Source organism: Schistocerca piceifrons, chromosome X (assembly GCF_021461385.2).
Source record: "Schistocerca piceifrons isolate TAMUIC-IGC-003096 chromosome X, iqSchPice1.1, whole genome shotgun sequence".
In the NCBI taxonomy this organism is placed as follows: Eukaryota; Metazoa; Arthropoda; class Insecta; order Orthoptera; family Acrididae; genus Schistocerca; species Schistocerca piceifrons.
Window position 1 is genome coordinate 880,648,789 of NC_060149.1, and position 19,489 is coordinate 880,668,277.

Sequence of the window (19,489 nt, forward strand, 5' to 3'; positions counted from 1 at the left end):
TTTGGCTGTATTTAAGCTTTCAAAAATGATTTTTCTGTTGAAAAGCAGCAACATTTTCCCTCTGGTGAACTGAGCATGTCTCTGATCTAAGGTGTTTCTGGACATTATTTGTCTTTCTCTGTGCAATTCAATGATTACAAGATCTAGAGACTATTAATTTCAACCTTTTGTAAGCATTCATATCCATGTGACCCATGCTTGACAGTGCTGAGAATAGACCTGACAAAGCACTTAGCATAGAAGTAGAACCAAACACACACTAACTCTAGTTTAACATTAGGTGAAGAATTTTGGCTTAGTCGAGAAATGTTACAGATTTTGTTTTCCAATTGCTATAGTGCCAAGTGCAGGCAGTATACGAGTTCTGTTCAAAAAATTCCAGAAAATTCATAATGTCGTGCCAATAGTGTGTTCGAGCAAAATGCAGTTGGCATCCCTACACATGCCTGTGTTTAGTGTGTAACTGCCAGAAGTTTCATTGTTGTATGTCTGTTAGTTATTGCTCAGTGCTGTATTGAGTAGAATGCTGTGTCACACAGTTTGTGAATTTTGAGATGGCAGAGCTAGACGAGCAATGCGTCTGCATTAAATTTTACTTGAATCTTGAGAAAACCTTTACAGAGATACACCAAATGATGCAGGATGCCTACAGTTATGAATGCTTAAGCTGTACTTGGTGTTATGAATGGTTCACACATTTTAAAAATGGCCAAGCAGAAGTTAAAGATAACCCTCATTCTGGATGCCCTTCAGTATCTACCAGTAACGCTTGTGTCAGGAACATCAACAATATTGTGCGTGCCAATCAAAGACAGACTGACTGAGAGATTGCAAGAAAATGTAACATTTCAGCGTTTCAGTTGGATCGTGTCATGAAATCCTGGCACATCATCTTGGAATGCATCATGTTGCTGCAAAGTTCATCCCATGGCTCATGAGTCAAGGCCAGAAAGACCTTCACCTCGCAATCTGTGAAGAGCTTTTGAATCACACATATGAAAATCAGATGTTCCTCAAGAGAATCATAACTGGTGATGAGATATGGGTCTACGGTTATGATGTTGAGACTAAGGTTCAGTCTTCACAATGTGTCGGGAAAGGTTCCCCAAGTTCAGTCTTCACAATGGGTCTGGGAAGGTTCTCCAAGACCAAGAAAAGCTCATCAGATCAGGGCAAATGTCAAAACCGTGCTGATAGTTTTCTTTGACTTTAAGGTATTAGTTCAGTTCATCATGAATTCATGCCACAGGGACAAACTGTTAACCGATAGTACTATCAGGATGTGTTGTGATGTCTGTGAGAAAATGTGAGAAGGAAATGGCCTGAAATGTGACAAGACAATTCATGGCTCTTGCATCACAATAATGCATCTGCACATTCATCCCTGTTGGTGCATGACTATTACACTAAAAACAAAATCACTGTGCTGCCTCATCTCCATACTCTCCTGACCAGGCTCCTGCGGATTTTTTTTTTTCATTTTCCGAAGTTGGAAACCACATTGAAAAGGACAGAAGTTTGCAACAACAGAGGAATAAAAGAAAATTCGCATATAGTGCTGTGTGTGATGCAGCAACAGGCGTACCAAGACTGCTTCTGGAAGTGGAAACAGCATTGGGGCACTGGGAGTGGTTTACCAATTGTGGAGGAGAGTATTATCAAGGAGACTATGCACAGTAAGTAAACGGTAAGCATGGAAAAATTTTGTGGACAAAGTTCTGGAATTTTATGAACAGACCTTGTGTAATGGCAGATGGACGCGAGTGCAAACAAACTAGAATTTTGAGTGCCAGAGGAGAGAGAAACAATGTGCAGTAAGAAGCCCCACCTACCTTTCACAAGGTAGCAGCCTACAGCAGAACTGACACATTATCACAGGGATTGCTGATTTCTCCTGGTGTTGTAAGGGTCATAATCGAAATCTGTGATGAACCAGGATAAGCCGCTTCACTTACTTCAAAATAAGAAAAGAAAACAAGTAACGCAGAGCACAAAGCATTTAGGGTCGGCTACTGTGCAACTGCTTGTCGAGATTGGCAAAGTAGTGTTAATGACATAATTTAGGCTCGACCTCTAGTGGTATTTAGTGCGACTACAGCTCAAAATGTCTGCCAACTAATTTGGCATGTTAAAAGTGTCTGCATTATACCATCTTTTGAGCTTTAGCCAACAAACGTGTGCATCTCTGTGTTATAAAATGCTAGGTCCCACGGCTGAGTACTACATTGCATTACACGGCATGTATCATCATAAATAGACCATTCAAATGCCCACAAATGGCATGCCAACAGATCATTGAGCACATTGATATGTCGTTGCATCTGTACCCTTTCTATTTTACAAACAGGTTCTTATGCACATTATCTTTCCTGTTTTGGCTTCACCAGATGATGTACAACACCAGTAACTGAAATTTGTTTGCATTTTTTATATTTTTATGTAGAAAATAGCTATTTCAAATTGTCTCTGATAAAATAGTTCATCTGGATAGAATTCACTATGAGGTAGAGTCTATTAAGCAGTATCGCATTTTCACATTTTGGGGCAGAATTCACATCTATTTCACATTTATCGCAAAATGCAAGTTTTTCTGGTCCCTAATTATCAGTCTGTCAGAGCTGCGATTGCATCTAACCTCCATTGGCATAGCACCAATGCAGAGCTGAAAAAATGTGACAACTGCATGCCACTTTGCGGCAGTATGGATTGTTCCCTATTTTGTTATGTTCTCACATATGAGATCCTTCTCTCTTTCTTTCTCCCCCCTCCCCCCCCCCCCTTCCCCGGCACATGATATCTCACTTTTATTTAGTGTCACAAATGTAGAAATTGACAAACTTCTGGCAGTATTAAATTCGCTCCATAAAACTATAATATTTATTGCAACACATAAAGTAAAAAGTGTGCCATTTATTGATATGGTAGACTTAAGTAATTGTAAATTCTATTAGGACCTAGTCAATTTCACTGAGTCTCACAAGTTATTAGCAACATCGTGTAATGTTACCACCTATAATCTGAGATCAAAAGTCTTTTGAAATTCATTTACTGTAGAAAATAAGATTTAATTGTGAGTGCAGTTTGTACCTTATTTCAAACTACAAAACAAAAATTGTAAATGCGTGTTGTAACCATGATCAAAGATTTTATTTTTAGACAGTACTTGGTCCATTTAGTACCCTATCGATGATGCAAACTGAATGTAGATTTTGTGTGTGAGAAACATTTTCTAACATTTTCTCCACTGTTTCACCTGCAGAGCTTTACTACCTTCATATCGACCAGCTCCAGACTACGAAACTGCAGTGCAGCTAAAGTACAGAGGCTCATCACAAGCAGCTAATAATGTTAATATGAGGCCGAACAGTCAAATTAATTTACTGTACAGCAGTCAACCAGAAATTCACCAGTCCCACATGCAAGATGTGAGTGAATGTACTACAAATTATAATTTCAAACTAATTGTAGCATGTATGAAAATTTTCCTTTGATCTGGGTATTTGAAATCCTGAAACAAGAATTCTTTTGTTCATCTAAAGAATAGTTTTTCCTTTAATCCAAGCAATATGAGTGATAAAAGACTATTTCTTTTGTTAAACTGATGGTGGCGGGTGGGGTGGGGGTGGGGAGGAAAGTGAAGGAACCAATGATATCAGCAGCATTGGGACTATATGCGGAATCAGCGACGATGAGTGAAAATGTATCCCGGGCCAGAACTCAAACCCAGGATTTCCTGCTTACCAGGCAGTTGTGTTAATCGTTGTGCCATCCAGACACAGGGTTTATAGCAAATGCACAGACTGTCTCGGCAGTTTCCCCAGCCATCCCACATTCCCATATAGCATCACCTATCCGCATACAGGAGACACTAGGTTAGTGTCACCTATTCACATATAGGTGACACAATGTAAGAATGTCGGTTGGTTGTCTGGATGGCGCAGTGGTTAACACAAATGCCAAGTAAGCAGGAAACCCCAGGTTCGAGTTCTGGCCTGGCATACATTTTCACTCATCATTGCTGATTCCGCCTAAAGTCACAATGCTGCTGATATCATCAGTTCCTTTCCTTTCCTTTCCTTTCCTTTCCTTTCCTTTCCTTTCTCCTCCCTCCACTTTGTTGAACAGGGCTCTTTAATTTTCAAGTTGTTTGGAGGAAACTATTTTGAAAACTGAATTGTATGCTGCTCCACATTCCAGCTGCCAAAGCTGTTCATCTAGTTGAAAGAAATTGTGAAGGGTCAATGCATAACCATTCACCAGTTGCAGTCATGATTTTGAAGACTGAACATGAAATAAAAATTAGGTCATTATCGTAACCAGATTTGTCTTTGTTGTCATGATGCCAAATTATTTGTTGGCAGAAGATTCTGTCAGCTTTCTTTTTTTTCCAGTTTGCTGCCAGCTAGTAAAGAAATATGTTCCTGTTTTTTTTGTGGTTTACTTATGTATAATGTGTGGATTTAGGTGCTGAGCACCAGTTGCAATCCTGTGTGCACCCATATAATTTGAGATATATGTGATAGCTGCCAGTGTCTGCTGGTAATGGTTGTGGAGGGAACTGGTCACTGTTGTGTTGAATGTACTTACATAGTAATCATATCAAGTTAGTTTTGAAAACTGAAATTTCATATCAAATTGGTCAGACTATAATTTCAAGTTAGCACTTCTAAAAAAGAAATTCAAGTCCTTGCAACAACATTTAGATTAGAGAGCTTTAGAGCATCTTTTATCCTTCCCATGTCTGTGAGATCCATTCTACACATTAGGGCAGTTGTAATTCTGATTTTCATTTTTTAATGTAGTCATCACCACATATAATGACAGAACCTTCATACATTAATATACTGGCTTACAAATAAAACAGTTGTAAGAGGAGAAATATACTACTTATTTCTTCCCAAAAATATTTCATCTGCAGTGCCTGTTTGTTAATTGTGATTTCTTAGTTATCAACAAGCTTATAAACTCAACAGGTATAATACTGAAGTACATTTACTTTTTGTACTTCGAAAGTGTGGTAACTGAGGTACTGAACAGCCCACAGCTGCAAACTAAATAACAGTTTTCCCTCATTTTCACAATCAGAACTCCACAACTTATTTCATAGTAACACTCTTTGTAGCAAAATTTTTATATTTCCATGTACATTGTTCCAGAATATCAGTTCGTACCATTATAAACAGTATCCAGATGTAACACAAGTTGAGAGGATATATCTTGATCCTCGGAGGGAGGAGCCTCAGACACACTTAAAAGGACGACCTGAGCGCAGTTCTCAAACAGTATTACATACCTATAGGTAGGTGTTCTTATTTTTTTCCTTTTAATGAGAACAAATGATTTCTGTGTTAATTTTTATGTATAGTGTTAGGAACTGCACCTTTTTGTATACTGGAAGATTCCTTAAAATCTGTTTTCTTGGATGAAGAATAAATCTTGAAAAGACAGCCCTCTTATTAGAATAAGTTCCATGACAGTTTTCTATCAATTCAAAAGCTCTGATGAAAGGGTATACTCCGGCCAAAAAATTGTTAACAAACTGCCAGTATATGCAAGAGAAGAATTTAGGAATATGTGTTCCTTTCACAGTAAGTTAAAGAAAATTATTTAGAAACTGGTGAAACTCTAATTTGTCACTCCCCCTCCCCTGCCAACTACACATGTCAGGGAAAATGCTCAATCTTTAAACAATATTGTGGTATACTTTTGTAACTGGTATGGTTTTGTAGCTATTAGTATATCCTTAGAAGTGCATAAAGATAGATAAAAAGTTAGAGATTTATTGTCTCCTTTATTACTCTATTATTCTTTCAAAATTGGTTGGTCACACAGTCACTTAATTAAATATCTGTTTTGATAAAATTTATTTGATACTTCTCCTCTTGTTTTAAGTATTATTAAAAACATGAGGGGAAATACTTTGTGAATGTAGATTAACATCAGTTGAACAAATTTTTCTGGGATGTCAGCCTGGGCCCCACAACAATAGTCAAAGTTCCAAATTTTATATAATCTGCTGAACACAGCTTAACTTAAAGTGATATGTATTATGGAGACACCATGTTTGAATAGTTCTAAATGTTGGCTCTTAGGAGCTGCAAAATGTTATCAGAAGGTGTGTTACATTTCTGAAAGTAATGGCTTTCTTTGTATATAGGATGATTTGTAATAGTTCACAACAAATGATAATTGAACTGTACATTAAAAAAGAAACTAAGCATCCCATTACAACATAAATGCCTGGATCACTTTGTTGGTAACTTTGTTGATACTGATAGTTGTGTGCACTTGTCTTTTGACTCATCAGAAGCACAGACTTTAGAGATTCATTGAGTTACCTGCCATGATTTAAAGAGGCCAGAAAGATGATAGAGTACATAAATCATGAAATTTATGATATGGTGGTGATTTGTCGAAGGATGTGACTAAGGTTTGTTGCTAGTGCTACCACTACTTGCCACACTTTTTCTTGCCCAGTGAATTTAATATTTGTGTCAGTAACTCGTCATTTGAGGGAAACCAGTTGCTATGCATCTCTGATGGTTAATGCTAGTTATCCAACATGTTGCAGGACCATTGCAGTAGAGCAGACAGTTCTGCATTCTGTAGAACAATAATTGAATATAAGCGCTGAGAGATTAGATGTATTCCATGAGTTGTTGCAGTAATCTCTTTACAGAACAGTACGTGAACAAGTAGTGTGTCCCAGCAATGTGCAACCTGTGTAGGAGCTGAACCCAGATTTCAATTGTTACTTTCTACAAATGGCTGCTGAACCAACATATCACGGATCCCACTGTGCCTCATCAAGATTACTAGAAATAAAGGAAGCAAAATTTACCAGAAATCATCATATTTGTGTTGATACAAGCCCACATGCTGTCTAGGTGATCTATTATCAGTTGTCCGTAAATGGATGGGCAGGAATTTTGGTGATTATGTGATTGGACCATTTCAGCTGCCTGCATAACTACAGTGTATCAGCTACATGAAGTTTTCGCTTCCCTGAGCTATTGGAGGGTCTTCCACTGGCAACACAATAGAATATATGGCTGCTTAAGAGACCTCTCCTCTCCCACTTGTTCAACATACTCCAACCAGTTTCTCTTTCTCCGTGAAGAAGGAAGCTATGGTTTTGACAGCTAAGACTGCAACTATCTAATTTTTTTTTCATGTGCTTATCTATACTGGGAATTGGACCTGCCTTTAATTGGACCTCCCAAAGGCAAGTACTGATCACTTTGTTAGTTTCTTTGTGAATTTAATGAGAGAAGTGCAATAGGCAATGTAACTTAAAAGTTAATTCGCACAGAAAAGATCGTACTAGTTTGAGAAACAACTTTGGATTTCTTGGAAGCAAGTGCACATGTAACAAATATTGACTTATTCCTCCTCCCCCCAGCCCCCCCCCCCCTTTGGGTTTTTTATCTCAATGGTGAAAACCCTTATAGGATTGCTTTGTTGTCTATCTGACTGTTAAGACCCCTTTTTTCTCAGGAATATGTAGAGGTATCAAGTTGAAATTTGTCAGTACTAGGGTCTACAGTCCCTTGGCAGTGTGAAACATTTAAGCTTGTAAGTCGCTTTAATCAAAGATACAGCCATATACGTCACTTATTTTGTTACTTGCAAACTCACTCAACAAAATCTGTAGATTAACTGTCTATATACATGTTGGACCTGGTGGTGAAATGCTTGCCTGGAATCGAGAGATCGTGGGATCGAATCTCGGTATTACCACAGATTTTTCCATCTTTGTTTTAAGCTAGACATCACCTCTCAACATTGTGAGGAGTCACCAGAAAAAACATGTGGTTTGGATTTCATGTTAAACTGTAGGCCCACTTTCCCCTGTTGGATAACTATGGTACATTAGGAATACGCAAGTCACTGAAATGTCACCCAATAGAAAGACTTGCACCATGCCATTGAGCCACACAAAATTACTATCATCATCATCATCTGTATACATAATTAAGTTTGTATGGCACACTCAGGGCTCGAGTCCTACTCATAAGGGATGGTTGTCGAGTACTGGTCACAGAAAGTCATGGAATTATCTTTGTAAAAGAAATGTTGTTAAAATATTACTTTTTAAAAAAGATCCTTCCTTTATGAAATTTATGATGATCGTATGACAATTCTCTCTCTCTCTCTCTCTCTCTCTCTCTCTCTCTCTCTCTCTGACACAACTTCCGTGTTTCTGTTTATTAGATATTTAATTCAGTGACACATTTAGTAGTGTAACACATGCTACTATGTCACTTTTTAGTGTACCATAGTATACATTATTTGCATCACATTCTCTTTCTGTGATAACATAACACTGCTGTTGCTTTTATGGGACAACATTTGCCTTTGTTGGGAAAGGATGTGTAAGACTCACCCCACCTTCTAGAGCAGCCCTTCAGACCACCAATTTGTAAAAGTTTAGATTTGATTGATTTTCTGAAGATCCTTTGAAGAATATGTGCTTTATACTGTTGTGTAATAATCTGTTTTTAGTACACCAGAACTGGATGCAGTTGAGAGCCAGATGGTTCAGAATCTTCAAATGCTGCATTTGTACAAACCACCACCTCCTTACCCAACAAGCAGCACCAGACCAAGCAGCAACAGCACACCAGATTTGGCCTCACAGGGGTTTCGACCACAACAGCCCCAGTTTGCAGTTCCTCAGGTTAGTGTGTGGTAGAATAAGACAAGTGTGCAAGTTAGTATTCTTCAGTGCAAAACTAACAAATTACCAAATACAGATCAGATTGAAGTGAGGTTTTAAAGTATTTATTAATCATTTGTGAAAACTGCAATCATTCCTTGTTCCCCTTTTTCTCAACAGCATATTCCTAGCACTGTCTTCCTAGAGTGGCTGTCAATGAACTCAGTTATGCAGTTATGATACTCATTGTCACTCAGTTTTCTTTCCTTCCATCTTTAGCTTTTGAAACAGATACTTTTTTGTTCTTAGGAGCTTATTTTCATACCTGGAACAAATCCCTCCAACCTACTCTCCTGCCTTCTACCCCTTGAACTCAGGTTTTGTAAGCCTAAAAGCAGTATATTTCTCTGTTCTATGTTATTGTCACATATTCCAAGGATGATACACACAGCATCAACTTCTGTCTATAAATTACTATTATTTTGTCAACTTGCTTTAATGCAGTGAAACTCATTTTGAGTAAATGTTTGGTGACCTAAATAATGTGGTTTTTCATTAAACAGTGGTTTAGCTCAAATACTCTGAAGGAGTGACCCAGAATCTGAATTGGAACGATGTTAGGTTATGTAAGTATGTTCTGGTCACAAGTTTATCATGTGTCTGAAACTAATATGTACGTAGCACCAACTAAGTTTGCCTTTTTTCTTTTCATTTCATTTCTTTTCTCTTTCTTTTTCAACTAATGATGTGTGATAAATATGATATAAATGGAAATTAAGTAAAATTCTTTAAGTCCAGCCCCACTACCTCATTTTTGATAATAATAGTGTGTTTCTTCCTTGTAGAATATCATACTGACAGAAATTGTTACACCAGTTGTGTTGATGCCAGTAAGAACTGACTGAACTGAAGAAAAATAGCCCCCAACTATATCAGGTCTTTGTGCAGCAACAGCTAAACATGGTGCAAATGATGTCTCTTCTTCATAATCCTAACCACTGTCACCACCCCATCAACTGTTTCACGTTGTTCCTTCACAAGATTATCACACAGCTCACTTACATCTATGTTGAATGTGAAAGTCAGGATTTCCTCACAAGAAACAATCCTGAGATGTCTGACTTGCTAAAACATTTGTGATGACTTCATGTAGATCTAAGGGAAATCATAGTTTACTACACCAGTTAATGCTGTGCCACAGGCAGCATTTGCAAAACAATTAAATGCAGTCTGTTAGGTCAGAGCACTCCAGTCTTCATTGAATATGTGCATAGCCTACAGAATATTCACTTTCATTGTGCCTTTCTCTCAAGGAATGATGATATTGACTATTGCTGAACAGCCATTTTGCATTTTGCTTTCACAGTGTGCTGGGTCTAGAGGTGCACATAATTTGCTTAATTAGTGGGAAACATACAATCTTAAACTTCCAGAGAAATGATATTACTATTGGATGTGGAGGGCAACTGCTAATATTAAGGACACTCTTTCTTCCTCTGCTCCAGTCTTAGTATCTAAACTCCTAAGTAACCTTAAAACAATTCCTGCATCAATAGAGGTAATTTTGTTTTATATTGTTTTATGCACCAGGTTTCAGACTTTCTAGTTATTAACTCCCACTTTCGCCAGTTATAACAAACAACAATACAGTCAATTTTTCTATGTCCCTTTTTTTCCTCCATGACAGATTTTCCCCTTGACAGGTAATAAAGATAGCAGTGAGTATAGGTTTGCTAAAATGAATTAAAGTATTGCTGTCAAAAAGGTAGCATGTGAGAAGTGCAAAAGTGAATTTTCAAAATTTAGTGAATGCATTTCACATTTACATTATCTAATTGATGGATTAAGAAGACACAGTGACATAATAAAGTACAAAAAATTGCAACATGCTTGAACTGCTGCAAGATAGAGCCAATAAATCATCAGAATGGAAGAAAGTAAGCAACACAGAAACTCAGTTGCAAAAAATGTAACCTACAATAAAAGTTTGTGAATTTAAACAAATTTGATGTCCTTACTTCAAATAGCAGTATACTAGTGTTCGGCACAGAACCTAACCTTAAGTCATGTGTTAAAGGGTGAAAAAGTGGAAGTTGTCATAAAAAAGTTAAGTTTGATAAGCCAAATCTTAAACCTTCAGGAACTGGAAGTGACAGTTCCAGTAACAGTAAGCATTCTGTTAAAAAAAATCTGCCACAAAACATGTACTATCGTTTGCGGGTAGGCATGGAATAGGTATGGCCAAAATTGCAAAAAAGCAATTTTAGCAGCGTTAAGTTGTGTGGAATAGTGAAACCTGGTGCTAAAATCCAGGAAGTCATATTGGCTTCAATCCCAGAAACTTAAAAATGACTGTGTGTTACTAATAGGAGGTGCAAACAATGTAGCCTGCGGAGGAGGTTATGATGTAATACAAATGTTGAAAGAGAAATTCTAGGCGCTTCGTCACTCCCCAAGATATTACTTGTGGACATCTGCAAGAGACATCACTTGATCCCACAGTCCTGAGTAAATGAAACCATCTCACAAACAAACTATAAATTAGTTAAGACTTCAAAATTTTTAGCCATACTTGTACTGTAGATGTATGCAGTTTTAGTAGACAGCTGTTTACTAACCATGGCAAGCACCTAAACAGATCAAGGGAAAAAAAAAACATTAGTGCCTTTCTAAATGCATCAATTGCAGAAGAACTCAACAGTTTGAAAAGCAGTGCATATTAACAGACTAATTCTGCCGCTACAAAACCGATGAAATGTTACGTGTGGTCACAACACAAGAAGGAAGGCTGACCTCTGTTATGATCTCAAAAATTTAACATAGGTGCAAAAAAGTGTTCAGTACTCCAGTGTTAAAATATTTAATTCAGTGCCAAACTACATCAAAGGCCTACTTAGTAATGGGGCATTATTTCAAAATAAAGACTTATTTACTTGAGAAAGCCTTTTATTCATTAGTTGAATTTTTCAAGTGAGAAGTATAAACTTCTTTATCACTTTGCTTCTGTGAATTTGAATCATTTCAATGCCATTTTGATATATTTTGTGTAATGCTTTTGGAGCCGTACCCTGTCAGTCTAAAAAGTTTTGAGACTGGATTTTTTTTTAAAAAAAGAAACACACACACACACACACACACACACACACACACACACACACACAGAGAGAGAGAGAGAGAGAAGTTACAAGTTACAAAGGTGGTTTCAACAATTCAGGTGTTCTACTTAGTCTCCCAAAACTTGAGTACAGTGCACAGAACATTCATACAACCATGTGAATCTGTCAGAAAAATCCTTCTTTGGGATGTTTATCAACTTCCACATCACATTGGCTCCTTCTTTGGTCTTGGTGAATCATCAGAGACCCATTCTGCACTTTGTTGTTTTGTGGTGGGTTTTGTATTGATAATGGCAAGTATCATCACCTGTGATGCTTTTTGTCTACACTTTTTCATTTCTATCAAGCCACAGCAAATGTCCAGGCATAATTGTTTTTGTTCGAGACAGACTTTGCACTCACTTTTCTCCAAAACATTCTGGAGAATGTCTTGAACTCTTGATTTAGGTATGTTCAGTTCATTGTTCCATTGCAGTTTGTAAGACAACAACGAAGACATGTTGCAGCCATATGTGAACCATTTAACACTGCCTGATCACTACGGTCAAATGCATAGCTGTTGCCCGTAACTGTTGATTCAAGCTGCCACAGTAATTACTGCATTGCCATTGTTTATATGCCAGGAATAAAATCAGTCTCAGAAAAGTTTTGTTGGACAGTGAACACTTCTATCAGGAGTTGTAAAGTATTGTGCTTCCAATATTCCATAGTATCACATTCTCCACTTAAATAGGACATACTTTGAACTGGTCCAGCAAGACACTCAATGCATTCAGTCTTCAATCCTGATCTTTGGCAAGATTTCATGCATCTTCTCTTGTAACTCATTTCTGCCTATAAGAGTTATTGAACTCTTCTTTCCATGGAATGATTTCAGGAGGCTGGCTCTAAATTTTTGAGTGGTAAGTCACAAATCTTTTTTCTTTTCAGTGAAGCAGAACCTTTGCTTTCGTTGGTTGAAGAAGCCTAATTACTTTTTAGATTCCACATAAAGAAGGGGATACGAAATTTTATTTCTTTGCTTTGTCTAAGCATATAACATTTTGATTGTCTTTGGACGTAAAAAAATAATTGCCACTTTCTACTAGGCAGTATGTTTTATTTGCTTATTAATTACAACCACACTACATCTACATCTGCATTTATACTCCGCAAGCCACCCAACGGTGTGTGGTGGAGGGCACTTTACGTGCCACTGTCATTACCTCCCTTTCCTGTTCCAGTCGCGTATGGTTCACGGGAAGAACGACTGCCAGAAACCCTCCGTGCACGCTCGAATCTCTCTAATTTTACATTCGTGATCACACAAAACTATCGCAAGTGTACAATATGACAATCAATCAAACGTTATGATAGTTTCCTTTTTCATCAAAACCTTCTTCATCAGAATATTCGCTACTACCAGTCATGACTTTTGTCTACTTGCAGACAACATGTTTCAGAAATAATTTCCATTTTCAAGTGTGTGTGTGTGTGTGTGTGTGTGTGTGTGTGTGTGTGTGTGTGTGTGTGTGTGTGTGTGTTTATCACCTTATGTTGAGTGAAATATTATTTTTGCACTATATGACGTACTGCAGCATCATGTTCGAAATTTCACTGTTATAAAACTATATGAAAATGGTGTACCATTGAAGATTTTTCTTTGCCTACAAATACTGGTAAATATGAAAGGAAAAGTTCTTTACAATACATGTATAACAATGTGTATCAGTATCATCTTTGTAGATGATGTAGCAGTTCACACATGGTGAACATCACATTTAATTCATCACAATGCAATAAAAAATGCACTTGTGAATGTGAATTATCTTCCAAGATTCGTTTGATGCAAGATACATTAAACAAAAAACATGACTGGTAGCTGCAAATCTTTTGATATTAAAAACAAAAGCATTCGTTTTAAAGTTGTAAGTTTCAACAACCATTTCATAATGGATAAAAGAAATAGATTGTGATGAATTAATACGAATGGATTTGCTGGCAATATCTGTGAGGTTTACTCACATAACATACCTCACTTGGTAGCATGCAAATTTGGTCATAAATTGCTGCAGAACTGCCTACAATCTGTATGTCTTACTATCTTGGATTGGACCTATTTTCTCATAGTTATAATTTTTTTGCTGAAGGAAAAATCTTGGCCATTTTGAAAGATTTTCTCTGAACGCAGTTTGAATTTATTAGAAACTATCAGTTTCTAAGTGAACTGGACAGAATATAGGTAAAGTTTATTGACTATATCTACCTATTGACCGAAAAACTATATCTACCTATCGATCAAAAGAATCAGTTGCAAATTATTGCCTTTTAACCTGTTCAGAATTGAAAGTAACTGCTACAAACCCATGGACATCTTTGCAATTTCACCAAAAATTATCTTTAATTTCCAATTTGTTTCATATTTATACCTCAGAAGTGAATTTCTTCTTAAAAATGAGTTTTATCAGGATCAGGGGAAATATTTGTTAGATGTGGGGTTTCTTGAAAATGGATTCGTCAGTATGATGGATTACTGTACATTTAATGTAAATGTAGCAGGTAGCAATACACCCTGGGAAGGCGCCTTGCAACAGTCGCCGAAACCTCGGAATTTTACAGATGACAATGAGGCCTCAAACCCAGAAGAATTTTATTGACTGTACTGTACATTTGTCCCTAAGTATGCTGGTTAGCAGTTGTTATTCATCCCCCCCCCCTCCCCCATTTTGACTAATGGACTGTGTCACAGTTTTCTGTAATTACTGTTAGTGATTTGATTGACCAAATAATACTGTTAGTAACTCATAAATGATGGTAAAAAATTAAAGGATACAGTTTTGCCTCCTGAAATGTACCAGGCTCCAGAAATTCTCTGAATGGCGTATATTGAGAAGCTAAGAGTGCAGAAGTCCTGATAAAGAAAAGGTTTTTATTCAGTATATGATTTTGCACCTACTAAATGTTTGGGTTAAAAATTAGGTTTCTAGTTTACTTCAATAGTCTAATGGAACACATTTAACAAGCTGCTTGTAATTGTGCTACTGCACAGGTATAAGTCGGTATATTAGTACTGACTCAGTAATGCATTTCTGCATTTGTTATAAACTACCTATTTCCTACCATCTAGCAAAAATGAGCTGAAACATGTTTAAAATGTTACACTATAAATAATGCTGACAACCAGTAAACAACATTTTTGTATATAAAGACAGGACTGCTTGCTTTTTATATTAAAAAATATAAATATTGTCTTTATATAGTAATAAAAATGTTATTTATCAACAATATGAAGGCTATAAGACACTTCGAATACAAAATACTGGCAATGGTACTACAAATGATATTGAAACATCATGAACTTGATGATTCCTAATGTTGCGATGTGCACATTGTCAACGTGTAACATAAAACTACTTCAAAAAAATACAGAGGGTGCTATTGGGAAGGTTACGTAGCCAGTTATGTGACAAGTGCACATTTGATACAGTGTAGAAAAAATAATTCTTCCAACATTAAGGGTCATTATTAAAATCAAAAATAGGTTACTCTAATGCATTTCAGGATGTATGATGTGTTATAAGGTAAAAGTAAAAATACAAATGTAGGAGACAACCTCACAGTAAATTGTACATTTTATCTTTTCGTATGTGTTTATACATTCATAAGACAGAAAATGTGAAAATTGACAAAGACATGTAATTTGTTGTATTATTTGAATCTTCTGTTTGCTGAAACACAACTTGAAAGACTTGCATTTGTTTCAAAATAAAAATTCTCAGGCCCCATAATGTAATCTATGATAAAAATGACAAAAAGAATCTGGTTACAAAAACAGCTACAACTTTTAGCATAAAGTATTACTACATGTGAACAAAAGATTTACAAGAAAACAGTGTGACAAAACATGGAGTGGCCACTAATGTTCACCACATACTGTAGAGGGCTGAGGGACGACTGAGGAACTAGTGTGTTTATGCATGTCACATCTACAGTCTGTGCCAATCATTGCCCATTTGTGGCCAACTGACATGTTAAGTGTGGAGAAATTATCATAATATTAAAATAAGCAATCCGAAAAAGTTTATTATGTTTTAAAAGAGTCTTGTCATGTTTCTTTCTTTTGGCAATATAAATTTCCAGCTCTTCAAGCACAACAAAACACCGCCCTGTGTTGGCTCTGTGTAAACTCTCCATGTTATAAGATTTATAATTGAGACATCAACCAGTGCCGTATTTTAAATAGGTGTATTTGAATCAAATCATGACCAATTTCAGAGTTCTTACAAATCCATCTTCAGATGGTTGTTACAGGTTTTGTTGTTTCCTTGTGAGGCCTCATTTTGCATTGGTTATTAGTTGCTGCACGAGGATAGACAGGAAGTTTTTTGTTCACTATTTGGTATAATTTACTAGATATTTAGTTCTTTTGACCTCTGTAAAAACATTTATGAAAAGGTTTTAAAATTATTAAAATGGGAAATGTGAAGATTTATGTACTGCATGATCCTGTGTGATGAAATCCCTCTGGGTTTTTGTTATGAATTTTAAAATCAGTATATTTGTAGATGTGCAGTATGTGAGTGCTATTCAATTCAATGAAAATTACTTTATATCACACCATTCACTGCTTGATGGCAGCCCAAATGATAAATATTTACAAAGTGTGGACTAGTTTCACATGAGTAACATAAACAAGACTCAATGATGTTGCAGTGGTAAAGATGCTAGGTTACTGATGCTGTGAAGGAGTATGGGTGTAGTAAAATGTGTCTTTGCTGGTGCAGTGGAATTGATTTAAAAATCAAAAAGAGAAACACAATTATGTACAGTTATTTCTAATATGGTGAATGGTTAGGATTACTCATACAAATGTTATATATAAATGACACCACACTCTGTGTACAGTACATAATCACAAAAAGAGAAGTTTTCTAGTATAGTAATAAAGCTAAGTGTGAACACTGAACCTATAGTTGCATTTTACATTATAAATGATAATCTTTTAGTACATCAGACTCCAAATATCATTAACTGTTAATTTAACAGTAAGCATATAAGTAGTTTATTCTGCATATGTATGAAATGCATAAAAAATATTTTTATGAAAATACTTTTATAAAATACTATGACTGTCTTGAACTATGGGGAATTTTATGTTGGTTAAAATGATAGGACCTCTTGGTAATTATTTAGGAAGGAGATGTTGGATGACTGTTTGTTAATTCAGAATGAGATCAGGAATAGTGTTCTTATGTATATGAGACTCAATATCCTCTGGTAGATTCAGTGTGCCACCCTCACCTGTAAGGTATAAGATATGCAGGCTCTTTTCTATATTGTCTACTGCGCTATTATTTTCTGCAACATGGATGCCAATGGCTGATTTGCTTAAATTATTATGTCATTGGGCCTCCAGGTGCTCCTTGAACCTTGTTTCAAAAGTTCTATCTGTTTGGTCAGTATATAATTTGTGACATTTTTGAAGGTTGTATCAGTGCTATGATGGATGCTATAAAAATACATGGAAGTCAGAGGTTGTGTGGTGAGTACTTTCTTCAATGACACATTTCAATTTATCCATCATCAGATTAGTCTGAAAAAATCCATAAATAATAACAAACAATATATAGTGCATAATAATAGTTATCTGACCACTAAGAGCAAACAGGAAATAAATCAAAGTACAATGTTAAAAACATACCAATTTTAACTAAAACACTTCATACATAGATATGGAGTCAAACATCTTATCCATAAGATAATGCAAAACTGAATAATTACAGCAGCTGTGTCATTCGGAAGAAAACCAAGCCGCCATGTAAGAGTACTGGTGAGCATCAGTATTTAACATTTATATATAATTATTACAGTCCCATGAAATATGATGAAGGTCGTATATAATTACAAAACAAATTTACATCAAGTCAAAAACTGTAAAATAATAACTCTGTTAAACACAAAATCAAATCTCCTGTTGTAAGGGAAGAGAGCCAATAGGAGATTGCCGGGTAAAGGTGGGAGGGTCCAATCTATGGGTCATCATGATTAATAAGCTTTTTATTACAAAGCATTTAAGATTAAAATAGATGTGCAGACATTGACTGGCTAAGCAACACTGGTCATTAGTGTAAAACGACATTATTGAATGGTAGAAATTACAGCACATAATAGTAATGACAAAATAAATATACAGTCATACATCAGCTAAGACTTCCAGGTAAGGGAAGCTGATGCCGGAGAGTGGGCGGAGAGAGGTACAGTGGGATCTGTAAATTATAGATATACTGTAAAACCTAAAGGTAGTGACATATATAAGGCACATTCGAGAAACATGAGCACAATTTCATGTACAGAAGGTAACCCCGAAGGACAAAGACCATTGGGCTAAATAATTATGTAGAAATAGTACAACATAGGTTTCATAGGCAACACTAGTCTTTAATATAAACTAACAACACTGAAGTGAAAGGAATTACAGCATACAATAACAGGAGCATACATTAATTACATGGGTTGCAACACTGACAGATGATAGAAATAAATAAAACAAAGATAATAACATGTAGGTAGAACTGTAGAAACATGACCTTACTTCCATGTATGTAGAGTAACGTAGGATAATGACCATTATGTTAAATAATTACATAGAAATACAACAACATAGGTTTCATAGGCAACACTGGTCATTAATGTAAACTAACTACATTAAAATGGAAGGAATTATAGCACACAGTAGTAATGACATACAATGAACATAGAGTTGTAAATCAGTTGAGGACCATCCAAGTGGCTGGCGAGTGATTAGAGAGGGGGGAGGGGGACAGCGAGATCAGTGAGATAAAACCCAAATGTGGGTGTGCAATTCCCACAGTGTAAGCCCACCACAGTCTTAACAAGAACTAAGCCACGTAGGGGATGCCTTGATGTACACACAGTTAAACAAAATTTTCCTGTGGATGGCCTAGCAATAACTTGTATGTCTAAAGATATAACAAACAGAACAGTTTAAAAGGAAACAGAACAGGCCAAATTTGATAAATCTTCATTCAAAACCACAGCATCTGTATGTACCATTTTAAAGAAGAATAATTCTTACTGAAACAGGCCCATTGTTATGTATTCATTACTCCATCACAAATTTTGTACAATCACTGTCATGTTGTTACTGCCTTTTCATTTACTATTTTTGTGGAGTCTAGATTAAGGCACATGGAATTGAAGTTCCTCCAAAATATTGATTCTATTCTACATGCAAAATTTTTAAATCTTTTGAGATGTCATTTCTAAAGTGAAAACTCAAGACAACACTATTTTTGTATATATATTTCCTAAATCAGGTTTCAAAGTATCTCCCTATACGACCTATATAAGCACAATCACAAGACCCACACGTGATTTTATAAATGCTTGGTTTTTTAAATTTACTTTTTTCCTCTTCATGTCTGTGATGGAGAAATGAAACCAGTTTATTATCTGTTTTAACATTTGTCTTGTTTGAAGGTGTTGCCTACTCTTTCCGAGACTGGGGAATAGTAGTGTAATGATGGGAATTTTATTTTGTTACTTCTGTTCTGTGTTTGCCTATCCCTCTAAGGAATTTTTACTTCCATTGCCTGTATTGCATTTTGTGGGTAACCATTTGCCAGCACCACTTGCACAATGATACCAATCTTGTCCTTAACCCCATCATCATTACGTTGTAATTTAGCAAGTCTACTAAACATTTCTTGGAAGT

At 36.2% G+C, this 19,489-nt stretch overlaps 1 protein-coding gene across 1 annotated transcript in view; it reads left to right on the forward strand.

Moving 5' to 3' along the window:
* The window catches only part of LOC124722640 (tyrosine-protein phosphatase non-receptor type 14), a 169,444-nt gene that overhangs the window by 73,960 nt on the left and 75,995 nt on the right, over positions 1-19,489 (forward strand). The window contains exons 12-14 of the mRNA XM_047247787.1: positions 3,260-3,425; positions 5,157-5,299; positions 8,506-8,680. Coding sequence (XP_047103743.1) covers positions 3,260-3,425; positions 5,157-5,299; positions 8,506-8,680 — 484 coding nt within the window. The remainder of the gene's footprint in view (positions 1-3,259; positions 3,426-5,156; positions 5,300-8,505; positions 8,681-19,489) is intronic.